Raw genomic sequence first — 27,498 nt, forward strand, 5'->3', positions numbered from 1 at the left:
ATAGATCTTGGGTTCCTAGAAATATTTTATACAATTGCCACGGATTTGATAGTATTTTGCATAGAGAATCCAAGTTTGAGAGGCTTTTCTTGTTGTTGGAGAAGAGTGTTTTTATTTTATTCTAGGGTGGAATTTCTTTATCCGGCCATGAAAGATCACAACATACATTCCTATGCTCTCACAGCCCCGTCCTCTAATGAAATTAAAGGGAAATTAAACCACTCTTCATTTTATTGGCCATTGGGCCCCCCTCAAGGAAGTCCCCAAAGCCAGCTGTGGGAAGCGGTGCCGCCGCTCACATTTATTTGAGTCCCTCTCCCTGACAACGAAAGGCTAAACGGAGCAGCAGTCAATACACTCATAACAAGGTGGGAAAAAATTGATCAAAACCCGGAGCAGGTCCCATTTATCACTTCATGTCCGGGTGTGAGCCGAGCCGCACCATTTGTGTGAAAACAGTCTCTCAAAAAAGCACTGAACCCCGAACTGTGTGGACATTTGGTGAGGTGAAATATTGCTATAACCATAAATACAGGGGGGTTATTGTAAGCAAGGCTGCTGTGCTGTAACCGGAGAGGATATTTCAATTTAGGTTATGTGAAGGTGCAAACAGTAGAGTAAACATCTACTGTTGTTTGCAAAAATAATTCTGCATTTCATAGCATGTGGTGGTAAAGCGTCCAGGACAGCGGGGAAGCCGGAGAGCAGAAATCATCCATTTTCTCAAGTGGGAGCAGGGTGTATTTCCCCCATCAGGCAGCCAGTGGACTCATAAATGATCCATCCTCACGGTGCTACAGCACTCTGCAACCATCCTGACACCCACTTGTGCCAACTATCACACTTGTTAATATATAAAATATAGGATAATTTGGGCATATTTTGTGAAAGCTTATTTTATTTACTTAAGGTTGAGCAAATGCATCAGTGAAAAGTGGAGTTAAGATTTGCACCTGCAACATTTTGCTTTGTGAAATTACATGTTGATAATCACACCTCCATACCAAAAGAATGCTGTTAAGGAAATGCATAAATCTTGCTCAAACTTCATATATGCATTTTTGAAGTGTTTGACTTTTTTGTAGGTCTATAAGCTGCACAGTTCATTTTGTGTACTGTGTGTGTGTGTAACAGCCCTATGTCAGCATTTACTTGCAGGTGTGTGTGCAGCACATCCACAGCTTATGATGTAGCCTACAAAATTGCATGTGCTGCTAATTTTCTACTTTTGTTAGGTGGCCACAATGGAATATTGAGACTCAATACTTTTCATGTGCAATCATTTGCATGGAAGGCAGTCCATAAAATGTGCTGTATTTATCCATTAACTCACTGTGTTCCTTCTTGTACTTGGAGAGCTAAATGGGATAGACAGCAGCACTTCAACAGGATCCGTATCTGAAGGGCAGTTTCTGATTTCTCGGAATGCATGAGCAGCCAGCAAAAAAATTCCTGGGAGAGATGTGGACTCAAGTACCAGCACAGCTTTTAAGTGTATGCAAATATTGGCAGGGGGGGAACCACATTTTCAATTAGTTCTGAGCATGATTAATAATTTAATGCAGTTGTCTCTCTCTTTTCTTATTCTGATGAAGTGCACAGCTTTGGGAGTGGAATTAGAGTCATGCATTAATCTGATTCCTCTAATTGCATTACATCTAATAAGGAAAATGAATAGCAGCTACTTTAATTAGACACGTGCATTCACTGTTTGACCAGTGCAGCTTTTTAGTGTTTGTTCTTCATCATGATTACAATATGTATTATATACACTAAAATCCACCAGGAGAACATTACCCTGCAGCTTGCCGTGGATGCTCTGTAGCCTATGTAATAATGCACATGAAGCACCAAGCGTGCATTTCTGAATATGAAGGCAGATGGCGCCATCAGCAAGGTTCAGATTCCCCAAGTACATCTGTGGACATTGGCAGACTTCTCATTAACTTTAGTGCATTTAGTATCAGCTGAGTTGTAAGGAAACACCGAATGCAGACCTAAGATATAATTGTATTTATTCAGTTTAAACATTCAAAAAGCATGTAACTGTTTCAGTAACTAAATTAAACATCCTCTTCGTCCATTTATACAGTATTACATTCATATAAGAAAGCAACATAACAGAAACAAACTGTAGCTTAAAACGGTGCTGTGTAACTCAATGATCAGTTTCATTAACTTTCCCGTCTTGCTCACCGTCAGAGCAGTTTAAGGCATAATCCTCGTCCCTTAAGGTGACAACAATGGAAACTGATGAGTAAGAACTGCACACACATAGCCAACGTGATGATCAAATCCTCAAACACATCAGAAGTCAGAGCAGAGGATTAGACACTCAAAACTACTATACATTCAGTTATTTTCAGTGTATGAAAATGGAAATAAAATCACAAAAAACTGTTCGAAATATACAAATATACATCAACATAAAAAAAAATATATTTACAGCTTATTTCCGTAATCCTCTATAAGAAGTACAAATCCGCATACAAAATTGTTGCTAGGCCTCTCGGCTTCTCTCGGCCGGTTTAACAGATGTCAACCCAGTTGTTCTGAGCTCTGGCAGATCCCGACTCTTCATGTAGGCCTGTGAAGTGATTTCAACCAGCTTTCTTGGTTCATCTTGTTTTTAACTCTGAAGTGCATTCTGAAATCGTCTTTTCCTCATTTGCCAGTCGTATGTCATTAGCCTACATGCGCCGGTATCACCACACAGGCAGAACATGTTACAACAGTATAAAAGATAAAATGCAACCGTTCCTTTTAGACGTTATTGCTCAGCTGTGATGGTTGCTCCTTGTTGGCTGATCACAGAGGCAGCTGTTCCTGCGTGCAACATGTCCAGACTTTGTGGCTCTTGTCCCTCTCACAGTAGAAGTGAACCCGACAACTCTGCATGAGGTGCAGCTCAGCTGTATCTGCTGCTTCGGCTGTGACTTCTGCGCCTGGAAGAACTGCGACTGGACGAGCGGTAGGATCTTAAGAAGAGAAAAGGGATCTGACATTTAACTTTTAGGACATGAAGAAGATTCTCACCTCTAGAGCAATGTTACATTACATGCAAATAAAGAGAACTGGCAGAAGCTGAGGTTTATGAGTACATGTAATAACTGTAACAATACATCATTTATTTAATGTTCAATGTAATACCACCACTGGTAGTTTTTAACAGGTACCACTATTGGTTGGAGAAGCGTCCTGATAATATGGACTGAAATGTATCTAAATTCAATTTCATGTAAAGACTGAATGATGTGGCTTTTGGTGCAAAACTGAAATCTAACTTTGGGTCAGAGTAAGAGGAGTGAAAAGAAAAGGATGAGCCACGACTTGCCACCTTGCTGATGTTTGGTTGAGTTCACCAGGGATTTGTATGTCTTACCGAGACCGGCGGTATGAGCTCCTGTAGCTGTCACTTCGTCTGCGCCCTCGTCTTCTACTCGCACTCCGGCTACGACTGCGACTGTAGTAACTGTCAGAGGAGTCTGACCTGCATTACCATACAGCCAGACCACAACAGCAGTATTACACTGGGAATATTATCAGAGTGGTGTTTGATTTGAAATTTGTGCTGTAGAGGAAATCCTGCCATGCAGGAAATCCTGCCATGCTGGATGGTTAAGACCAGTCACTTATTCTCTGATTACCAGAATATTTTGGATGCATCTATCTGCCTGCGAAGACTGATTAATATTTCTGTTTTGATGCATCCTAAAATACTTTATTAAGTGGACACATCAGTCATAACCAAAAGCCTACCTGCCTTTTCTCCTTGATGTAAGTTACTGAATATGAATCTTTACCATTTACATTCACATTCTTTTAGTCTGAATATTTTCATGATTGTGTTTATATTCGATGAAGGATGTCAAGTGCCCATTTACATGAACAATTTAAGTATTTTTGAGAAATTAAATTTAAGTAGGCTCACAGACCTGGATCTCCTGCGGTGATCATATGAGCGACTTCTGGAATGGCTTCTGCTGTACGTCCGACTGATGGCAACAAAATCATGACAATTAGTCAACCAGACATTTCTAGGTCATCATCTGGCAGCAATCATACATTAATAGGTCAAATCCAGCAAAATCTGAGGTTTTGCTTATTTGCAGCCATCCTCTACAGTTTTATATCACTATATATCATTTTTCAGTCTTTGCATCACATTATGAGACCACTGGTATTCTTGCCCCATTAAGGCGTGAACACACATGGCATGTTTTTGAAGGAGAATAAGCACTGTCGAGCCACGAATGTTTTTGTGCTAATATGTTAAAAAATAAATACATTTTCTGGGGTGATGTGTATATTGTATCCACAGTATTAAGACACTGTGTGCTGGGTTCAGCTGAATTTGCTGGTCACCTAAATTATGTATTTTTTTTCTGTAAACATTTCTACACATGGCAAGATAGAGGGTGCTAGGGTTAGTGCTGGCTTTTAAAGGCAGATGCTGAAAAGTAAAGGGCTGCTTATGGCAGTAAACACCTGTGGGCTGAAAAAAGCAGCGAATGTCATAACACCTCTGAAAAATGTCATGTTCTTAACTTCTAAAAGAGCCAGGTCTGGCACTTCATATGGAGCAGCCACTGAGAAACCACACACTGGTCGCTTTCCTTAGGATTCAATGTAAAACAAGGTGGTGGCAGTTGTGGAAAAAAAAACTGTGTGTTTCTCAACACCGATAGTTTGAAATAAATGCTGTCTAAACAATATGAGTTACTCCTACTAATGAAGATGGCACTGGTTTGCCTCCTTGCATGGTTAACCCTCCAATCAGCTGAAAAGATTTTCCAACTGGGATCAATTCAGCATTAAAATAATTTATCAGCTCAGTACTTCAGGGTGTACCTGTGACTCCTGTAGCTTCTATATGTGCTGCTGCGTGAGCGTGTCCGTCCTCTGCCATGTCTCCTCCGACTTCTGCTACGGCTCCTAACACAGAAAAATTATGTTACAGACTGTGTTTCGTTAAGCTCTAGCAGCGGTTTGGATCACAGATCACATCAGCTTCTAGACTAAAAAGCTCCATGTCATGTTCTACATCAACTTTTTTTTAGCTTCACTACACACTTGACCATATCAAAAACACCACTCTTCACATATATCCAACATTTACCAAGTTTCAGTTATATTATGTTAGCTTCTTTCAATCAAAATGGTGTTTCTCTAACCTGGAAGAGTAGCTGGAGCTGCGAGATCTACTTCTGGACCTGCTGTAAGAGTGAGACCGTCCTCTGGAGTGGGACCGGTGGCTGGACACAGATCGAGACTTCCTGGGTGACTGGACACGTGACGCACCCCTGGTGCCTCCCACAGATGGAGACTTTTCCTCACTGGAGCTCTCCTGGTTCCTTGGCCTCTGGTTGAGCCGTGCAGTCTTTCGAACCTCATCAAACAGAGATCCTGGTCGGACTCGGCTTTTACTTTTTATCTCCATTCTGACTCCCTGGGTCTTGGGGGTCTGGCTCTCTTGAAATGTGGTGTTCTTTGTGGTGATAGGTGGCAGATTGGTGTTCTGTAGAGCTGACATTCCTTTCAGAGGCTTCCATTTTAGGTCTATCACAGTACGACTAGTGGATTTCTCAGCAACCACTTCATCTTGCGGTCCACCAGCTGTTGTCGCAGAGACAAAAGTAGATGCAGATTGTTCTTTGCTGTGAGGCTGAGGGAAAATGTCACTGTTCTTACTTGCCATATTTGAGGGGATAGAGGTAGTTTTTAAGGTGAATTCTGATGGTTTGTTGAGTGTATCCTGAGCAACTGGAGGTTCAACAATGGTCTCAGTGTCATGCTCTGGAGTACATATATCCATATCATCAAATGACTCCGTTTGATCGTGGACACTGGTTAAGTTAGTACTGTCAACACCGTTTTTGTTAGATGACTGATCTTGAGATTCGGTTTGTTTTGAGTTAATCAATTCTTTCGTCCTCTGCTGATTGCTCACTTGTCCCCTGTCCTCTCGTCTGTGAGACTCTGCTTGTATTGAGCCATTCTTATTGGGAGAAGTGAAATTGTGGTCCATCTCATCCATATGGTCAGCAGGGGATCTGCCAGGCTTTTCTTTGACAACTACTGCAGGGCTATGTCTCTGTTCCATCCTTTTCTCTTTTTGGGATTCATCTTCATCTTCCTCCTCACCAAACTCCAAAGGTGGCTGCCAATGAAAAGTCTCTTTCAACTTTTGATGTTTTCTCTTAGATCTCTTTCCCTTGTCCTTTGAGCGATGGGAGCTAATTTTGGTCTCACCTCTCCTCTTGTGTTTATGCTTCCGTTTGGCCTTCTTTTTGCTCTTAATCTCTTTACTCTGCTTCTCTGGCTCTGTGGACTTTGCAGGACTTTTCTCTGACTGGTCAGGAGCAGCAGCACTCCAGTGTGCCACAGCAATTACCGCCTCTGATGTTTTTCTGATAGTCTCATGTTCAGATTCTGAACTGGCTTCCCCTTCCTCTTTTTCAGAGATGGCCAATATCCTGGCTGGCACCTTTTCAGAGTCGCTTTCAGAATCCCATCCAGTGAGGGCAGATAATCTCTTGTTGAGAATTTCATTCTGGACTGCTGTTTTCTGTTTTTTTGACATGTTAGCACTGTTGCTTTGGCTCATTTTATCACCATCACTATCCCATTCAGACCTGCTATTGAGGTCATCCACTGGTTTTGAACTGTAATGCTTTTTCAGCTGATCCTGAGCGCTGGCTTTCTCTTTCACCTTCCCCAGAGAGGTACTTCTTCTAGAGCCATTGAGATTAGGACTGGCCTCACTGCCTGTCTTGTCCTCTGACCCTGAGACTCCATCTTGACTGTTGGAGAGTGAAATGTACTTTTCTAAATTTTTTATCCTCCTTAGTGAACTGTAATACTGTTTCCATTCCTGATCTAATGAGTCGTTTTTGGCGCTACTTTTCTTGTGGGAATCTTCAGAGTCCGACCTGCTATAGGAGGATGACCTGCTGTTATACTGACGAGGGGATCGTGACCTAGATCTAAAACTTTTACTCCTTGAGCGACTGCGTGAACGGCTAAAGGACTTGCTTTTGGAGGACCTATTCTTTGAGCATTGTGCAGGTCTGTGACTCATGTCAGTACGACTATATCCACTTTGGGAGTCCTCTGGGATGCCCTTTGGCATAGCTAAGGTCTGCTCTTTCTCTGTAACACTATCACCTGCTTGTCCAGTAGCGGAAAGGGCACTGGGAGCTGCCTTTGCTTTGATTTCCTGAATATGGATGTAGGAGGGCTTCCAGGGCTTTTGATCAGGCTTCCAGCGTGAGGGTGGAGGACTGTCGCTCAGTGGTATCACAGGGACACTTTCGGGGGCTGGGACATTGGGGAGTCTGGGGACAGGTGTGACTTTGCTCTCGGCAACCTTTTCTGGCACATGGACAAGGGCATCTGACTTTGGCTTGCTCGCTTTTCTCTTTCTCGGGGACCTGGGTAGATTTCTCTTTTTGGACCGTGACAAAGACCTGGATCTATACCTGGATCTTGTTCTGGACCTGGATGTAGACCGAGACTGGGAAAAAGACTGAGATCTGGATCTAGACAGGGATCGACTTCTAGACCTGGACAGGCTCCTGGATCTTGAGTAAGACCTGGACCTGGACCTGGACCTTGACCTTGACCTGGACCCTGACCTGGACCTGGACCGTCCTCTAGATCTGGAATGACTGGATGTATAGGATCTAGTGTAGGACCGCGAGTCTCTGGAGGATGAGCGCTGTCTCCTGCTAGTGGCTGAGCGTTGCTGACTAGAGGAGGAATGAGATGGAGAGTAAGATCTTCTGAATTTAGATCTTCTTCCTGAAGACACTGACCTTTCACCCTCTGACAGGTGTGGCTCCTGAGGCTTGCTCTTGGAGCTCTTCTTTTTCCCATGTTTTCGTTTTTTACTCTTTTTCTTGTGTTTAACTTTTTTCTTCTGTTTCTTAACTTGGCGGTGTGGGCTGGACCTCTCTGAGCTGTGGTCTGAAGAGCGCTCTGCTGATTGGGACCATGCAGAGTCACTTCTGTCATCCCATCTGCTTGAAGAATGGTCATTCAATCTGTTAAGTCAAAAAATACATCAAGCAAAAAACACTTCTGATAATATAAATCCATTCACTATGTAAGGTCATAAGTTTGAAGACATACTTGTCTCCTTTGCTCCATCTTTCTACGCTGGGAGGTTGATAAACCTTGGTTCTCTTCATCTCTTCTTTCCAGTGTGGAGGGGTTTCACTGCTACCACGCTCTTCCATAGATGCAGAGCGGGATTTAGACCTTGTGGGAGTGTGGTATCTCTGCAGAAAAAATAAATTAAAATGGGAGCAATTATCTATATACTTGAACACTCTCACACAGCTCGCTAAAGCTGTGATTACAGATTACCTTCTTTGCCTAAAGTGACACAGGTTTGATTATGTGATGATTAAAAATAATTTCACAGTGCAGATAAGTGGCAAAAGGTTATAAAGAACATAAACAGACAGAAATGAGGAAGGAGAAAAGAGACAAATTTCAGTTTGCATTTGTGGTCCATGAGAAATTTAAAGCATAGGCCAACTCTATTTTTTCACTTCTGCAGGTTTCATACAAACTTTCTAACTAACAGAATACAATATAAACTGTACTGTTAACATGTGGAAACTTTTCCACTGGAATCACTGTGGTAAAAGAGTTAAAGCAGGCAAAATACAATAATCAAACATCAAATCTAATTAACAGACATTTTATCACAAATCTTCTGACATTAGTTGAGAGAGGTGAGCATACCATTGTTCCTCTGCCTTTGATTTTCCGTCCAGACTTTGTGACTGCTGGTTTCAGGTCACATGAAAGAGTTGATTCTTCTTGCTCGTTTCTGAAATGATCAAGAGCAATTTTCATTTTAATTATGTGGGATTCAACATGTAAGCCAAAACAATCAGAGAGAAATTACACTCAGTATGTAAATGAAGACCAACTTTAAAAAACTGATTGTAGTGCTGTACATCTAAGTTCTCAACATGTGGCCAATTATGACAGCAGAGCAAAAGAACTAACATCTCTGTTTTATTTTCCTGAGATGGCATGTCCCGTCTCAGCAGGAAGCGGTTCTCTGGCACAGGTGGGATCTCCTCTGGCCGGACTACAGGTTTCTCTCTCTTCCCACCCTGCTCCTTCTCTCCTTCCATGTCATCCTCTCTCACCACAATCTCTCCCTCAACAGGACTGTGAGAGCAGAAACAACAAAACACAATGCAAAACATGATTTTGTTTTTCAAACAACCAACCTATTTGACCAATCTTCAAGCAGACACAGGTTCATACCTGCATTATGCTTTTATTTATACTTTGATATTTATCACATAAGATCAAAACCTGATCTATAAGAATCTGTATTTGTCACTGATTAAATTACTAATTTTGGCAACTATGACAGTATACATTTTGAGGTGCATTTGAATAATTACACAAGATGGAAATGTGAGACTATAAACAACAATGAAATTACCTTTGGTTGGAGGGTAGATTATCAGTGTGCTTCTCTCTCTTTGACTCTCCTTTCCTTTTCTTTTTTGACCGTTTACTCTTAGTATGTCTTTTGTGCTTCCGATGTTTGCGCTTCTCTTCAGATTCACTTTCAGATTGCAGAGAAGAGGAGTACTGAGAGGACGTCTCATGGGAATCGAGGGATGAGTCTGCAGAATGGGAAGTTCTTTTCCTTTTGCCTTCAAGCACTGAAGTAAAAAAATATGACAGCGTGTCATTTCACAAACAATTAATGCTCATTTCTAAGACCACATAACACATTTTTGCCCATCTGCCATCTACAGCAAATGTTACTAGAATTATTCTGAAAAAATATCTATGTTTATCCACACACAGCCTGAAAGTTGAAAGCAAGTTCAAATGCCATGAGAGATTTTCAGGGTGGCATTATGCTGCCACAACAGTTGCCTCCTATTGATATGATAGAGGTTATGGCAGCAGGCCTGTGAGAGTCAGATGGGCAGCTGCCAACTCAACTCCACATAGATCCCATTGCTGATCCTCATGAAATACAAGATCAGGTTACATGCCCTGTTCTAATGCAACTGGGGGGAAAAGCTGGCACTGAAATGCCAACTTCTTACAGCATGAGCACAAACAATGACCCAGTTACATTGATAGGCAACACAAGTTTCTCCCCAGTGGGGACAAAAACAAAGGAGAAAATTAAAAAAAGGCCTAAGCTTATTTATAGGGTTTCTGAAAGTGAAAACCATTGTTCCATAGCCATTCGTTTGTGGACAGCGAGTCCTTTCTGCTAGGTATGAAAAGTTTTAAAACTCTCAGAGCATTTCACTTTGGTCTAGACTACAAGCTAAAGTTTTGGCTAAATTTAAAAGGGAACACTCATTTTAAACTCCATTCTTTACAACTCATACAACTATCATGAGTCTTCTCTGATTTCTAATTTTAGAGTAGAATTGTGAGCAATCACAAATATTGATTGTACTGTCCCAAACCATACAAATAATGTCTATTAATTCATTAATTACATAAAAAGACAACATTAATAATCAAATACACAGAAAAAAAATTACTAACAAACTATACAAATATAGTAAATTGTAGATTGGAGATATTTTCAAGCAATAGTAGATTAAAATTGTACCAGCGAGGACTGAAGAAAAAGAAGTTCAGTCAATGAAGAGAGAACCTACCATCATTAGCAGACTTGGTGATGAGCTGTCCACAGTCAACCACTCTCACATCTGCGTAGGGTCTGCTGGCTGAATCAGTCTTCAGCCCCTCAATTTTCTTTATCACCTCGAAGCCGGAGATGACTAGACCAAAGACGACATGGACTCTGCAGAGAGATCAAGAAGATTGCTGCCTGGTTGTCTCACAACTATCAAGGGACTTGTCTGTGATCATAGGGCAATATCTTAAAGTGAGAGGTGGCAGAAAAAATAAATCAGGAAGTGGAGACTGAATTTAGGGTTAAGTGTTCACTATAAATATCAACTGGCTTGCCCTGTATATTTGCCAGTGCATTAACTTAATTTACATGCCTGGTCAAACTTACCCATCTAGGTGAGGTGCCATCTTAGTTGTGCTGTTTGTGGAATAGCCAGATATCAATCAAGCCAAGGTGGGGCAAACAAGGGAAGTCATGGGGTCATGAAAAAGGAGAAAAAGGGAGGAAGAGAATGAGAATAAACAAGGAATTTATACCATGAGTGAGTTCTACCATTTTTGGATTTAGTGTATGTAAATGTGATTTTTCTCAAGAAGTGAATAATTTATAGACCCATTGTTCATTCATAAACAATTACAAATTTAATAACACTTGGAATGTGTTTGTGGAAGTGTAATTAAATAGACAGCGAATGGCAAATCTTTGTTTGTAAATCATACACTGTAACAACACCTAGAAATGGACACTTGCCAATTACACAGTCATGATTGGATTATTCAGAGAAGGCTGGTCTAGCAACCTTTTCTCCTTGATGTTTGACCTGAGTTTTTATTCATGGATGACACCGCTAAGTTATGATGGGTGAAAACCCGTGACAACAGTGATAAAGAAAGTCTACATGTGTCAATTCTAGCCACTGGTGAAAGTAATTTAAATATATCCAAAATGGGCAACCTACTCTGCAAAATATTTGCCATTACAAACTACTGAATGATAAATACAGTCAGGAGAGAGAGAAACACAGCCTTGGAGACACATTACCTTGGAAGAGCAGGATGCTAGAGTTTCTGCAAATTTTACACAAAAACGGCAAGAGAAAAAATGTAACACATTTGTAGGTAAAAAAGAATGAATCCATGTTTCTCTGCACTTTGAATTCTAACTGCACACAGAGAGGGGGTTGTTGACGCTCACACTGAATGACAAATTCAACTCTAAGGAATCAAAACAGAGAGAAAAAGGACAGAAAGCAAGACCTAAAATGAAATTTTAAAAGGGCTGACTCATGCATAAAAGTAAATCAATAATGCACGTGACCTGTGCAGTAAAATGGTACAGTTAGAGGCAGTGCAGCACAATTTGGTTTACTGAATGTTACTCACATGAAAAACTGTGAACCGTTGGTGTCCTTCCCACGGTTGGCCATCGACAACAGGAAGGCTCTATCGTGTTTGAGAGTGAAGTTCTCATCTGTTGGGAGCAGAGAGAGAGGGAGGCAAAGTCTCACACTGTGTTCACTGATCAGCGAATCAGGACATTTTCAGGGGTGGGTAAGCAAAAAGATAAGCATTATAATTCACCAAACCTCATAATTAACTCACCCCAGTTAACCACGCTGTAAACCTATGATGATCTTTGGGCTAACATTCACTTCTAAATTGTTTAATTGTTCCACTACGGCAGAAAACAAACCATGTGCATTTGAGCAGCCACTGATAACATGTAAATCAAACTGAAGTGATTTCAGTCTCAACATAACAGACATACATATCTATATGCAGCTACTTGCTGATATTGACAGCATTCAGATATGGAAAGGCAAACAAGATGACTCCTACTGCCTAAATATTTGGCAATTTAAAAAAAGAGGAAAAGGTATTTGCGTTGATTCTGTTCCCTGTGGAAATAATATTGCATTTTTTTTTTTTTAAATCTAGTTATCAGTTTAACCAGTTTATTTCTACAATGACACTTAATGGTGTTTTTGTATTGCGCAGAGAAACCACTACTCGGAATGTGGCTATGTCATAGCAGTCAATGTGAGCATAGCTATATATATCATATAGGCAACGTTTACAGTAACATGACCAGCCCAGCTCTTTGGGAGGTCTAGCCAATAGGGAAGTTGTATCAATGGAAAAAGCTAAGGGATCCTGTACAATGCTGACATCCATCAGCACCCTTGCAAACATTTGGACTGTTTTTTTACTGGCTGAGGAAGGTGGTGGGGACAATGTTGACAAGGTGTTACTGAGCTGTGTACATCTCTTACCTTCTCATTTTGCAAAAGACCACTCTATAAATAAAAGAATATGTTGAAAATTTTAGGCAGGAAGATTGGAGCTTTCAATCAAGAGAATGCCTACCCTCCATGCTGATTTGAAAAAGCCCACTGCTTTGACTAAATAAAAGGCAAAAGTAGATAATGGAAAGTGAACGTCAAGGGAGTCAACATAGATAAATTCACAGGAAAATCATGCTTACCACAATAGGCACATGCAAGTCTATGCTCATGCATAAGTAGCTAAGTTGCAGATTCAGAGGTATTTATATACACATAAATATATGAAACATCAACAACCTATAGTGTTCATCAGATAACTTAATGTCATCATTACCTTCAAAGTAGCCACCATATATGGACTCTCCTCCTCTTCCATTTCCTGCAGAGATTAAAATGATGAAACAATCAAATAAAAAACACCAACTTTGTTATATTTATGAAAGACTGAGAGAGACATCATTCTGCTTTTTTCCCCTTGCAGAAATAAATGCTGACTCCTTGGTTGCATCCCTTAAACACTTGCCATAAACTCTCACAACATACCAATGTCCTCCAATGTTGACTCTTTATGATTACATTAACAGCTACGACTGACTTTTTCCTTTTCAGGTCTTGGTGTTGTTAACTGTCACGTGCTGGAAAACCAAGCAAAGTGAATTCTTAAAAAACTTCTTAAGAAACTAAGCACTAGACACAGCGCTTTTACCCAAAGTAATTATTCCCCTTGGCTTTCATGTAAAAATGCACTGGCGGTGTGAAAAAGGCAGAATAGTGAGAAAACAGCGTGAATCCACTGGCTAGGGAATAAAGGCAATTCTTTCAAAATGATTACACTTTTGTTGTCAAACACACACTTTAAAAGTAAATGACAGGCAATAAGCTGGACATTATTTTAATAAGCAGATTAACCTTCAGTGAAGTCGCCTCCCTGGATCATAAAGTTCTTTACAACTCTGTGAAACGTGGAGCCTTTGAAGCACAGCTTTTTCCCTGTGGTTTTTCCAGTTCCCTTTTCACCTGCAAACAGATGTGGATTAACCAAGCCCGAAACAAAACATATGATCCACAAAATTGGCTTGCTACTGTAGAAAGTGCATTTGTGTATACCACAAGCCTGATAAAGACAGACGAAGGAGTTTAGAAACGGTGTTCTTGAACGCTGCCACGTTGACATACCACTTTTTTTTCCTACAGAAGGCAGTGAAACCACAGGTGGGGTGGATGGGTTCAGATAAACTAGATGACTTAATTCAGGCATCCCTTCGTTAATTCTCCAGAGCGGTCTGACATTCATTAAGACATAAGAGGTTTTAGCCTCCAGTGCAAGTGACTGGGGACACAATATTAGACTAAAGCTTTTACCCCCTACTGTTTCGCTTCCCCCCCAGTAAAAAAGAAAGAGGTGAAGTGGGGAGTTTTCATGAGATCTGTGTTAGGGTGCTTTTTAAAGGACAGAGGGCTGACTGTGCAACTGGGCATCTTGGGTTGCTAATCTGCCAGTATTTCACTTCACTGACTCTTGCAGTGTTACGAGGGTTTGGTTTCCTTCGACTCGAGCTGAGCAGCTCCTGAAAGGACACATAAGACACCTTTTAGAGAGCCAGAGCAAATTGCACAGTTGAATGGTGCGGGTCATTGTGTGGTATATTTGACCAAAAAAAAAAAAAAAGTAAAAGAAAATAGAGGGAGGGTGGGGGAGGGGAAGTGGGCAAACTAACCGGCCAGCTCCCCCGTCTGCCCTTGTCAGCATCACATTCCCATCGGCCAGGTGGGGTGAAAAATGAGATGGAGGATTGATCTGCTGTCTGCTCACAGATTTATGACCATCTCCAGGCAGACCATCACCAACACAGTACACTCCGTTCTGGTCAGTGGAATGAGCTATCTAGGGAGAGGGACCAGGGCCCTCGGACCATCCAGTGACTTCATCTGTCATCAGTTGATTTACACCGGCCAGACCAACAGATTTAGGCCCCTTTACTCATGGAGTTATGTGAACTCTTTTTCAATGAGTGGAATGTGGATGGTGCTGCTGTTGCTATTATTTCACTTCACTTCACCTCATTGTCATACAGCTTATGTTCATGGTATTGTTCATTTAATGCAAAATGCATATTGAGAGAATGGAATGACATGGAACCACTGAAACAGGCATATTTGTTTTTTTGGTTTTTGTTTTGTCTTTTTTTACTTTTGTGACACAGAAATTATGTTAGAAACCATGTTGGAAAAGTGTGATGAAATTTCAGTAAAACATGTATTGGACTGAACATTACTTACCAGTGCACAAACAAAGAAAGTTTTTGCTTGTCTTAGGACAAATGTCTGAAAAAAGCTGAAAGACTATGCGCCCAACTGGAAAACAAACACACACACACACACACACACACACACACACACACACAAAAACAAAGTTACCCAAAGAAGAATTACTCCTGCTAGCAGCTTGAGAGAAAGAGGTGTTCAATATCAAATAAACAAGCCACAGTTACAATTAACAGCGTTTCAACCAGCAGTCTTGCTATTATTTCGCGACATGCTGGTTATTGTCTTCTAACATCTAATTAGAAGAAGCCTGTGGTGAAACCCAGACATTACAGGAACTTTTCCAGGGCCAGTGGTAAATCATAAACAATTCTTAAGACTGAGATGAGCGGGCAGATTTCATTCCACTTTACCCAAACACAGGCCAATTGTATTTTTCAGCTGGAGGCCACCAGACTAGCCCTGCCCGACATTATATTCAACAGCGATAACAGCAGTACAAAGTTTCTGTTAGAAACATTCCTGTGACCTCTCTTGGGCAGACTTCAATACAAATAAGATGTATTTTCACACAAACAAATCAGGCTACCTGGCCCATGTACTACTTTAATTCAGATGCAATCCAATGAATATAAAATGCTTCAAGGCTTCAATAGCAAACTACATATCGACTGTTTGAACATCATTACTCAAGATGCCAGTTCTAAGAGATCAACTAGAAATTAGTCTTAAAAACAAAACTGTATGCATGACTGAACAATCCTTTCACCCCTCCACTGATTTGAAATTCTCTTACCTGGTTCCCGGTTGAGCTCTACATCAAAGTAACACTGAGGGCGGTCTTTCACCCCCATTGTGATCAAAGTCTGGGTGACCTAAAATGCACAAAGGGTACAGAAAAACCTGAGTGGTAAAAAATAATCAGGCGGTCTTCTCTATGAGACGCAGCAGGCACCTTGTGCAATTTCCCTTTTTTCCCCCCTTTCAATCTAACCCTAGTACAAGGAAGAGCACTTTAGCAAGTATGTGTTGGATAGCGAGGCTGAGACAGAGAGGGAGGAGAGAGGGCGAAGGAGGAGGGAGACAGTGAAGTCTAAAGGGAAATGCACCAGCTATGCAAATCCAGGCACAGCATAGCACAGCCTCCATGCTACACTTTTTGCGCCTGTCATTCCACTGTCCTCCTGGATATCACCATGTCAGAGCCTGGGCGCTGAAATGTCACATGCCATGGCGACTGGGCTAGCATAACAACATGATGAAACTGGGAAAGGACAGACCCTGCGCACCATGACAATCTAAAAGTTTTCAGAAACTAAGAAACTGTGCCAAATGAACTGGTTTCCATGTTGTCACATTTTCAGTTCATATTTTACCTCCATCTAGAGATTTTGATCAAGGGCAGCCAGCAAGGCACACGTCCAAGCTGGCATGTTCAGTACATATGTAACCTATCCCATACGCACTTTGAATGTTGTGGTAAGATAAACAATCTTTTATAACAAACATACAAACATGGACACTTGTGCATCGTCATAAATCTCCCTTTATTATTATATCTTCATACCATATTTGTACATACTCTTAATCATTTGTTTCTTGTCCCCAAGTTCTTACACATGTAATGCTATGATCGACACATTTTGTAGACACTCTCCTTAACATGTTGTGTTGAAATTCTTGGTTAAGTAAGTTTACATCACTCCTCTTTGCTATGTACTGTTATTTACGGTCTATTTCCTTCGTGTATCCAATACTCTTGCACCAGCCCAATTTCACCACGAGTATCATTATGCATTAGGTACATAGTGTTCAGCAAATGTTGCTCTATGATTACATGTAACATTTACGATGCTCACATAGGGTGGGGTGATTATTTTTGCATACAGTGAAACGAGAGGCCCCTGGGAGCATTACTTGACTGGATTACAACTCGTTACAACCCACTGAGCAGGTTCGGGAGCGCTGTCAGAGAGAAAGCTACAGGAATTTCTACAACCATTATGTTCGTCTGACTTATGTGAAGTAACAGCTCTCGGTATACGCTTGCTATGATACAGCCCATACTGGTGCGATACACATCACCTTCTTTGGCTCTGTTTTAGTATCAAATAGGGCTTATGGGAACAATGAACAAGAACAAGAACAATACAACCATTGCTCAAGAAACGCTGCTGGCAGGTCAGCACAAGTAAATTGTTGTGGTCTGGAATGTGACTTAGTGGCAAGACACCTAATCTGTTGGAAAGCCACGGTATTAAACGAGGTTAAGTGAAATCCCAGCTTTTAATGTAGTCCAACACCCTTTTCTATATCACACTTGAGAACATATAATGAACTTAATTAAGCAGCTATACTGCAAGTCCCTTGGGCAACAGTGATACTGTCTGTATCTCTCTGCTGAGTAATTAAGTCAAGCTACACATTACCAGAGCTGGGTCAAATAATATTTACAAATGCTGTTTCTAGTTTTGCACCGCTTGTTTTGCTTTGGGGTGGTGGGGTCTTTTCTGACCCAAAACCAAATTTATTCTGTGATAACTTTTTTTGTTTTTAGCCCTATTTCCTGCAACTTGGTCAGCATCTTTCCACTTTCAAATATGATAAAAAGCAAATCAACACATATTCATAGTTGAATACCCTTCAAGAAAATAGAGCCTTCCCACCTACACACACATGCCACGCCCCTAAAGGTGTGGCTAAGGCGTGGCTATTCATATTCATCTATTTCCTCACTCTCTATACAAATGGTGTACTTTTACATACAAGAGGTTACAAAGGAAAAAAACACAAACAGATGAATATGTTGTGGTTCTGATTAGGTATGAACCTGACTGACATGTCTGCAATCAAAGTGCAATCCAATATATAATATATAGTCTATAGGGCAGATTTATGGCTCTGAACACATGAACACAATGGGATTTTTTTCTGTTATCTGCACAACAGAATACATTTTTCAATATTCATATCTCTGGTAAAGTTATGCGGTAAGTTATAACTAGGCTACTTAAAAATTCTCTTCATCCTTTGCATATTGAAAATAGATTTTTGCTTGGGAAAAGGGGACTGTGGTTTATTTATTTTGTAAAAAAGCATTTAAAGGGTTAAAAATATTTTTTAAAAAGCAAATTCCTTGTGATTCCGATTAAAAACGAACCTAATTGAAATATCTAACCCCATCAAAGTGGAATTCGTTACTGCAATATATTACATCGCTGCAAATATATACAATTTTATATGGTTAATTTAAGTGCTCCGGGTCACTAATTAGATTTATTGCTGCATGGGGGTTTAGAGGCGAGGTGGGTGCAGTTTCAAATGTTAATTTATACAGCTCTACGCCAAATTAATCTAACTGCAGGATATTCTCTGAAAGCTATTGTATTTTGTCACTAATTGCTTGCCTTCCTAAGAGATGACTGTAGTTAAATGGGCAGCCCGTCACATCAGCTGGCACAACTCAAACCAAAAATCAGTGTATTTATATCTAATTTCCAATCAGTGAAGTTGTGGATGCGCCAGCCCCGCTCATTACACACATTCACAGTCATTACCCCCAACCTGAAGACAACCTAGAGCTGTATAAAACTTACACTGCCATAAACCACATAATTTCCACCAGTCTGAAGGTATGTGTTGTGTACATGCTTAATGCAGACCACACTTCCACTGAACAGGAACTGCTGTCCATCACAGGCTCGACATTTCAACATTTCACCACAATTCACAATTAACGACTGATAACCGGCTATGAACATGAAGCGTGCCCTCACGACTGAGTTTAGCCTCGAATAAACTTTGTAAAACCGGACACCAGGCTCAAAGAATAAACAATATTACATATTTGTTGGACAGCTACCTATGAAAGTATCGCTTCCAAAATGGTAGCGCTAGTAGCTAACTCAGCTAGCTTAATGTCTCTCTCTGCCGCAATAATGACGATCACGATTTAACGACTCAAAGCAATATTTAGTTCATGCAAAAACCTGTAGATGATATGACTTATGATTACCAACCTGTATACAGTAGCTAGCCCGGTGGTTAGCTAGTCACTGACGGTCGATAAACAGCGAAGTTCAAAGAGGTTAAGGTTGTGCACTGATGATGGTGCGCTGCGAGACGACGTCCAGCACTTTGTTTTGTCCCTCTCGACTTGCCGTGGCAGAGTTGTTGTGGTTTGCACTATCAGGAAGAAGGGAGATGGCTTGTTAGCTAGTCTGACTATAATTTCACTTGTATATACAACAGGAGGCTATTTTGTTTCACTGTTTATCACTCGCATTAGAGGCGATGTAGTTACATTTATTGCGCACAGCTGAGGTTGGTGCTAGCTAGCTGCAGTTGCACTCTATTCCTTTCACATGAAGCTGTAGCTAGGCAGCTAAGCTAGCTACTGCAACCAGTTGCAGCATGAATCAAAGGATAATGAGGTAAGGAGTAGTCCTGCTTGTGGAGTTGTAAAAGCGTATAATGGCATTTACACTACTTTCGTCTTTGCAGTGGGTGCAGATTTGCAGGTGGCGTTTGTTTTGAGAAGGGAAAAATCACAAATCAGTCACAACAACAGAAACGTCACATATCTGTGGGGTTGACCACATGAAGTGGTGTCCTAATATCCAATACTGAGAATCGTAATCTTTCTTTTTTTTATCCCATGTAGGCATTGTGTTCTCCATGGGCCCTGTGGATAATGTCGCTGATCCTCTTCGCCTTCGTGGTTCGGGTCAGGGATGGACTCCCCCTGTCAGCCTCCACTGACTTTGAACACAACCGAGAGCTCCAGGAGAGGAAGCAGCAGCTCAGGAAGATCAGCAAGGCCCTGGGTCTGCTCCCTGACAGAGGCACTGTCAAGGGCCACGACCTCAACATATAGTAAGGAGACAGGAAACAAAGCAGGAGTTGGTTGTTTCACCTGCTAGTTATGCTTTGGATATGCTTATCTCCCAGTTTGATACTGTCACAATAATGTATGTGGATCGTGATTCTTAAGTATTGTGATTCAATATTACAACTTATTATGAGTTTTGTTTTTTGAATCATTCTCTAGTTTGTGGTTGTAAAGTTTCTCGAGGCTCTGATTATCCTCTAGGTCATTTTGTGCAGTGATGTCAAGTTCTAAAAAATGGTCTCAATACAAAAAAAATGGCTAATATGGGAGCTAGCATCATCACACGTGAAGAAAGTTGGGCTCATTGAATCCACAAGAGTCTCAGCTTTCCAGTGAGTCCCAATTTATGCAACTCCAACACTGTTTAGGCTCCAGTGTGCAGAAATACACCATTTTAGAATAAGCCAAAATGACTCATTTGTACTGAATGCAAAAAAACCCAAAACAAACTGAAGAGCGTTTGCCTCAAATTGCAGAGGATTAGCATGAGGTGGGTGTGTCTGCAAAGGGAGACCCATGGGAGCCCATAGAATGCAGTTTCATTCAGATATCTTGAGGTCAGAGGTCAAGGGACCCCTTTGAAAATGGCCAAACCAGTTTTTCACCCATCAAAATTTCCTCCAACCCTATCACCTGCCCTGCACAGCCGAATAAGGAACCCAGATGAATTTGTGCAACAAAAACTGAGGAATTACATTGACAGCTCTTTAGCTCATTTTAAGTAAATCTTATGTGGCTCAGTGTGCGTGGTGACAGATTTGATTGTACAAACGATGGACACAGTGCTGTCCAGTTGATCTGAGGAGCATGCTGGTCAAGCTGTGCCAGGCTGTTTGTTTACTAAACACCTTGCCTCCTCTCACCTGTTCAGCTTCGTTTCTTCAGAGGGCGTATCCTACATGACTGTGTGCCACTGCAGCCTCCCTGTTGCTACAGCCTTCTGCTTCCTGGAAGATCTGCGTTGGGAGTTCACAGCATGCTTCAATAGCACTGTGGTTGCCTTGGCAGCCAGGCCGTATCCATTTTTGGAATTTGGTGAGTAAGGAGAGCACCAGCGTTACACCATCTGGATTTGCTGTTGATATTTTGGTATTGCTTCAGGTTTTGTTGCTAAAAACAGGACGCATTGACAGAAACACAAAGCTTTTATCTTGTGTTGGTCTTCCCTGAATTGGACTTAGAGAGGATTTATCCAGTTGATTTCATATCTCTAATTCTCTTATGTTGTGCTTGCTGCCAAACGACAGATAGCACCATTCAGAAGCTGAAGCAGCACTACAACCAGAGTGGTGGTCCGGCCCTGCAGGTCACACTGGCAGAGGTGCAGGAGGATCTCAAGCTCCACCCCCCACAAGTCATTACGTTAGACGAGGTGGAGCTGAGCAACGGGACAGCTAATGGGCATATGGAGCAAGCTGCTGGATCTGGTAAGATAGACTAATGCATTTTATGTCTTGGTCGACTTTTTCAAGCTCAAAAGGAACTGGAAGATGGAAACACTTATTATGAAATGTGCTATTGTGTTTCATTATTTTAGAGTAGACAGCTCATACAACCATGTTGCTCTGTATTAGGTCAGAATGTGAGGCTCGAACCAGTGACTGCTCCAGGCATCCTCTCCCTGGTCCTTAACATCATGTGTGCATCTTTGAACCTTATCCGGGGCGTCCACCTCATAGAGTATACATTTCAGGTATGGGCTAGTGCCAGTAGTTGAAACACTCTTTTTTTTTTTTTTTTTTTTTTTTTTTTAAATAATCTCGCATTCTGGTGGCTTATGACTCCAGTCTATATTTAAAATGTTGTTCCATACTGTAAATGCTGGAATAGGGTTGCTCTTCTCATGAGAAAATAATGCTGTTTGTTGCAAAGTTCTTTTGTGGTTTGGAAATGAAGAATTTTAATTAGAAATAGCCACGTACAAGCTAGCAATGAATTGCGAAGCTGGCTAAAAAAGGCTGCAGCCGTTTTAATATTTTGATGTGCAAATAGTGTTGGGTATCTTACAGAAAACATGTAGTGATGAAGTTTCTGTTGATGTAACTGCAAATATGGTCACTCTTGAAAGGCTTTCAGACATCACAGCACTTAATTGGCTAAAAAGCTTTCCATGAGTGCATTCTTGTGATGCAAATAACTTTTGTAAATTGTATTATAAGTTGGCTTTAATCTAACTTTTTTTAATATATTATTCCTTCCATTTTGCACAGGATGACTATGAAGGAATATGGAATGTCGTGGCGTTTCTCCTGGCATTTGTTTGCTGTGTGTTTCAGGTACAGCACATTTAAATGCTGGTCACATGGCCAACAAATAATTGCTTATGTAAATCCTTTTTTCCAGCTTGGCCACATTTTTTTGTGTAAACTGAATTAACTAAAGCAACCTGTGTCCCACTGACCATCAGTGATTCGAATCCTCTCTGTGTGCCAACAGTGTCACCTGTACCTGTTCCATTCATCTTGGAAGAAACAGAAGTCCCTCACTCTGCTGAGTGTTATTATCCTATGCAACTTCTATCTGTTTGGCATGAGAAACATGTGGCAGCTGCTCTTCCACATGTCCGTTGCCTCCTTCTCTACGGTCCTCATCCTCACTCGCAAACTCCAGCACAGAACTATTGACTGTGGGGTCTGACGGACAGAGGACAGTTGAGTTTGTTGCACCACTTCCAGCTCTTCGTCAGCTTGACCCTCCAGTTTTTGGTGCAGGTAAGGATGACAGGGAGGCGGTTGACCTGGCTCACAAGATGAAGATGCCCGGGGAATTTTTTAAAGACACATTCATGAATTTTGTGTCATCATATAGGACTTAAACAATTCTGAGTTAATATTTTATGATATACAGTAAGTAGTTGCACTATTTGTACATTGTTTCCACAAAGAGGGCAGGACAAACTGCAGCTCTGGTTGCCTCAGAGCCCTCAAAAATATTGGATGAATAAAATAGTGCTACAAATAAATATTGATAAAGAGGTTTAGGATTATGGTAAAGGGAACTGGTCAGTCAGGGTATTATTTAAGCTATGTCATTCTTGATTGATTTCTGCAGGTTGATTTCTGGGGAAAATTAAAAGGTTCACCGTCCAATCCAAAAACATTTTTTTAAACAGCTGATTTTTTTTTCTCACCAGAGCTTTTCAAATAGAAAAGTTGATTATTCTTAATATTTAATATTTAAGATGTATTGCTCCTCACATTTAGCTCAGTATTATTTTTTTCTATCACAGGCCATTGATTATCTTTGCATAATCAGAGGATCAGAGTTTACATTGCTAGGTGAGCTATCACAATTGTAACATTATACCTAATTATACCCTTGAAAGCAGGTATACAGTCCTGATTAGCAAATAATCAGGCAGATCATCTCTTCCTGAGAGAAGTGTGATTCTTAAACGTTTTTTATGCAGCATCGCTCAAAGCAGCTGGATCAAATGAAACAGTCAACCAAAGCCGACCACGCAGCTATTGTTACAGCCTACCGTTTGTTAAATTACTTGCTAATTAGGCTAGACGATTCAAACCTAATGCAAAGATGGAACTGTAAAGTGGTGAGGTGTTTCATGCCTTACTGTGTGACAATGCAAATATAGTGGATCTCCTTAATTTGTTAAATTGTACCGTCTTATAGATAGATATACCAGCAAGTGCTCTACTACTTTTTGCTAATGCTCAAATCAAAGGGCTCTGCGATTTAATGACCTCATAGAAAATTCATTCTATACAGAGAGAAGGACAAGGATTAGTCTCATGTTCATGACATGGAAGGCATAATGTTTGATATTGTCTCCGTATCATATTTTCAACACTGTTTAAAAAAAAAAAAAAAATAGCAGAATCAGAGCAGCTCCAATTATAAGCTCTTTTTGTACAATGAAAGCAGACCTGCGTATTGTAATTAGTCTGTCTCAACTGTTTCTACTCATGCTGCACTTTCTTAGAGTTACAATGAAATGGCATTTTAACAGCCTGTTGCTTTCTCAATTTGATGTATTTCCTACTGGAGCAGGTTGTTGGGAGCGGGGCTTGACACACAGACACATCTTTCAAAGGTGTAAACCCTTGGGAGATCAGTTATTTGACGGGAGGGACATAACTGTTAAAAAATTTAATGTTTTTACTTGTTGAAATTTTTGCTGATGCCTACTGGCTGAGCATTAAGTCAGCACTGAAGGTACGCTGTTTTCCACAATTTTGAAGTAATGGGATTTTTAAAAAAGTAAATTCCTCTGACATTTATTGTTGAGTAGCCGAATATTCTGACATGGATAATGAGCTAACAGGCCGAAAAAGTCATTTTTAATTTCATTGTGACTTTAAAGAGTATGCTGCGAGTATGGACGCACTGAATTTAAAGTGTCTGAAATACTAAATTTATTGAACAAATGATGACGGCTCTGCACTACTTTTCATTTATTTATGGTTGTATTATTAAGGGTGTGGCAATTGTTATTCAATGTGTTACATATCAGATTCAGCTAAAGTGATTTTTATACCCTTGTTAGAACTGATTGATTGATTAACTGTATTGTTTAGATGGTTGATTTTTTTTTTTTCCCCCATGCACTCTTGTCTTTTTTTAAGATAGCGCTCCCTAGCTATAGTTCTCAGATGGGTATAATTACAATATAGAACTTAAGTATAATAGTGCTGCTACTAAATAGCTTTGGTATATATAAATCCTTAATTTATTTTTTGTTGCTAATTTTTTAGAAATATTTTCCATAGTTAGCTGCCTCCTTTTCAGCCCTTAACCTTTCATGTAGTCCAAATAATGCACTCGAAGCCCAGTAACCGAAGGACTTAAATCCTAGTTAGTAGTGGAGCTTCATGTCACAGAGACAGCACTGTGGCTGCAGTGGACCTGTGTGAAGTCTATCCTTTCGGTGTAACTATTCCCTAATTTTATCTATGAAGTAAAGGGAAATTTTTAAAGGACGGGAGGGCATTGCATTTTTGTCAGACAATCCATATGCAGCCCAGTATTAGGCGTGTCCTTCACTATACTGTATCAGTAGTTTAGAAGTGCCGTTTTCTGCTCGTAGTTTACAGTGGGTGCGGGTTATTGTGTTTCCCTTTTCAGTCAAATATCAGTGGACAAGTGCAGTGGCGATACAGAGTTTGTCAAGTCCCTCCCTGTTTTTTGTCACCATGTTAATGCTTACAGACAATTATGTGATCTTGCAAATGATTAAAAAGAGCACTGAATGTTTATGTATGCAACCAATAAATAATCAAAAAATGTGGTGCACCTCTAGACAACTTAACAAAACCCTCGTTGTCATCGAGCAAACCTTACACGCCACATTCCACCACAGGAGTGAGTGGTCATCACCATAAAGGAGCTTTGTCTTGAGCGGGGTCACTTTACATTTTGTTATTTGTTGTGCTGCATGAGCTTTTGTCTATATTAGGACTTCAGTGATGCTGTTAATGTTTTTGATACAAAGGGGTTTGACCAACTCACCATTGCCACTATAGACTACAAGAAGTGCATATAATCATGTTGACCAAATGAATTGTAACGCATTGTTGCCATAGATGTTCCAGATCTATAACTAAATGTGCAGGCGACGTTAACAGACTCCTGATGAATTTGATTAGATTGTACCTGCAGACTGCAATACTAAATGGAAATGAAGGATGATTGTGTGTTGATTATGAATACATTGTATGAACTACACAGCAGAAGTGCACTGTTTAATAGGAACGTGGCAGCCATGTCTTAATTATTTTTCACGTATTTACAAAAGCTTGAATTGAGTACAGTTCAAACACTCTGCAAGTCATTCAGGTTCAGAAAGGCAACCTGAAGTCGGCTTCTCTGTTGTGTGTTTCTTGGGCTGTTTGATCTTCCTCTTGAATACAAAGCCCAGTCAAATGAAGGATCTAATTTGTTTGTAATTAAATTCTGTCACATGAGGTCGATACAGTGGTTTTCTTGGCTCCAGCTCGTTCATAATGATGGCAAATAGCATAACAATGTCATTGATTGTAACTGCCAAATACACAGATGATTGCAGGGCTTTATGTTTTGTTGGTGGGTTTTTTTTCTGCAGTTGTGAAACTGACATTTCATTAAAAAAACAGTGTCTTTTTTTCATTTGTTGTGAATTGATTTGTGTGTGCACAAAATGACTTTCTTCTGCACTCCTTGAGCAGTGAAATTTGGCTCAATTGTCCCTAAAAAGTGAGTTAAGATTCTATCTTTAGAAAGTGTATCATTATTAGGTGTTCAGATAACATTAGATTTAATTCTAGTATCGACATTACAGCCAGGAAACAAATATTAAAAATTACCTTTGTCCAACATTGCTGCAAAACAAGACTTTTGGTTACATCGAGTGGAAATTCAATAGTGTATTTTTGCATTCTGACACCAGAGGGGCCCCTTGCACTACTTCTGTCAGTCCATACAGGTTAGTGACATTAACAGATATTGCATTATCATTATCATATAATTATCGTATGAAAAATATTTATGGTAAACTTACAGATGACTTACAGACAAATTAATATTGAGCTGTAGGCCAAACAATCTTGTAGATCGATGAAAGACAGTGAAGGGTACCGAACAACATTGCAGACATTGAGTTTGTAATGTGGTCTTTATTCTGAGCTTGTGTGAATGAATCAAATCTGACTGGAAAGAGAACGACAAATGGGGGATGAAATACACAGAACAGAAACTTGTTTTTGTCAAGTGACACATTTTATTAACTCACAAAAACTATTTTTTTCCCTCAAGCACTGCTGACTGTGATTTGAAGTAACAGCAACTTTAATATTGCATTTGCATAAAGCAGGGTTAAATGGTTTTCCTTGACTTGATCTCATCACTTATATGATTTTATTGCATTGACAGGAAGATGGATGTGTGAGTTGACCGGGTGACAGTGTTGGAATAAATGCACTGACTCTGTGTGTGTGTGTGTGTGTGTGTGTGTGTGTGTGTGTGTGTGAGAGAGAGAGAGAGAGAGAGTGTGTATTTTAGGTCTCTTTAACCTGTGTTTTGCTGTGAGGGAAGGTTTTCTAATGATTTTCTTTTTCCCTGGTCAATGTCTTCTACAAAACAGCAAGATTGAAGCCTTGGGAGACTGGGTGTGAGCTTTGTTTACAACCTGCCAAAACATCACCCAACTAAGCATGAAGGATTCTGGCTAATATTTCAAAATGACAAGATGACTTCATTTGGCTTTCTTTCAGGAAAAGGACTTTCATCCCAGAAAACCTACTTGGGCTTTGATACAAGATAAGATCAGAGAAGCTTATTATTCCCCATCTGTGGTGCAATAGATTAACAATGCCTATGTTTTTCTCCCCAGCTTTTTCAGTAAATCTTTATTCTATAACTCTATAATTGTACTAGTAAATGGAAAAAATAATAATAATGGTTTAAAATGTTTTACTT

At 40.3% G+C, this 27,498-nt stretch overlaps 2 protein-coding genes across 8 annotated transcripts; one reads left to right on the top strand and one right to left on the bottom strand.

Moving 5' to 3' along the window:
- Positions 1 to 1,998: 1,998 nt before the first annotated feature.
- Positions 1,999 to 19,342, bottom strand: nktr (natural killer cell triggering receptor). 7 transcript variants are annotated; one of them, XM_030078740.1, is made up of 17 exons: positions 19,217 to 19,342; positions 15,994 to 16,072; positions 15,213 to 15,287; positions 13,842 to 13,949; positions 13,267 to 13,311; positions 12,031 to 12,118; positions 11,036 to 11,065; positions 10,671 to 10,816; positions 9,476 to 9,701; positions 9,025 to 9,192; positions 8,755 to 8,842; positions 8,134 to 8,282; positions 5,175 to 8,021; positions 4,852 to 4,935; positions 3,936 to 3,995; positions 3,383 to 3,490; positions 1,999 to 2,978 (listed from the first exon to the last, which is right to left on the bottom strand). In XM_030078740.1, exons 2-17 carry the CDS (start codon positions 16,049 to 16,051, stop codon positions 2,909 to 2,911), a joined length of 4,350 nt encoding a protein of 1,449 aa, XP_029934600.1. In that variant the 5' UTR covers positions 16,052 to 16,072; positions 19,217 to 19,342; the 3' UTR covers positions 1,999 to 2,908. The 7 variants fall into 7 exon arrangements, with proteins under 7 accessions (XP_029934600.1, XP_029934599.1, XP_029934598.1 ...); XM_030078739.1 differs by having other exon boundaries at positions 5,175 to 8,024; XM_030078738.1 differs by having other exon boundaries at positions 5,175 to 8,045.
- An 8-nt stretch (positions 19,343 to 19,350) lies between these two features.
- On the top strand, positions 19,351 to 26,190 carry sec22c (SEC22 homolog C, vesicle trafficking protein). Its single transcript, XM_030078745.1, has 7 exons — positions 19,351 to 19,630; positions 19,861 to 20,072; positions 20,960 to 21,123; positions 21,336 to 21,515; positions 21,663 to 21,781; positions 22,299 to 22,364; positions 22,525 to 26,190. The coding sequence occupies exons 2-7, from the start codon at positions 19,891 to 19,893 to the stop codon at positions 22,723 to 22,725; spliced, it is 912 nt and encodes a 303-aa protein (XP_029934605.1). The 5' UTR covers positions 19,351 to 19,630; positions 19,861 to 19,890; the 3' UTR covers positions 22,726 to 26,190.
- Positions 26,191 to 27,498: the final 1,308 nt, after the last annotated feature.

This window comes from Myripristis murdjan, chromosome 20 (assembly GCF_902150065.1).
Source record: "Myripristis murdjan chromosome 20, fMyrMur1.1, whole genome shotgun sequence".
Classification (NCBI taxonomy): Eukaryota; Metazoa; Chordata; class Actinopteri; order Holocentriformes; family Holocentridae; genus Myripristis; species Myripristis murdjan.

Coding starts and splice junctions, on each gene's coding strand:
- nktr (XM_030078738.1), bottom strand. CDS start 16,051: ATGGGGGTGAAAGACCGCCCTCAGTGTTACTTTGATGTAGAGCTCAAC. Junction 13,950..15,212: donor CTTTCTTTGTTTGTGCACTG/GTAAGTAATGTT, acceptor ATCTGTTTGCAG/GTGAAAAGGGAACTGGAAAA. Junction 9,193..9,475: donor AATCTACCCTCCAACCAAAG/GTAATTTCATTG, acceptor CTGCTCTCACAG/TCCTGTTGAGGGAGAGATTG.
- sec22c (XM_030078745.1), top strand. CDS start 19,891: ATGTCGCTGATCCTCTTCGCCTTCGTGGTTCGGGTCAGGGATGGACTC. Junction 21,124..21,335: donor GTATCCATTTTTGGAATTTG/GTGAGTAAGGAG, acceptor GCCAAACGACAG/ATAGCACCATTCAGAAGCTG. Junction 22,365..22,524: donor TTGTTTGCTGTGTGTTTCAG/GTACAGCACATT, acceptor GTGTGCCAACAG/TGTCACCTGTACCTGTTCCA.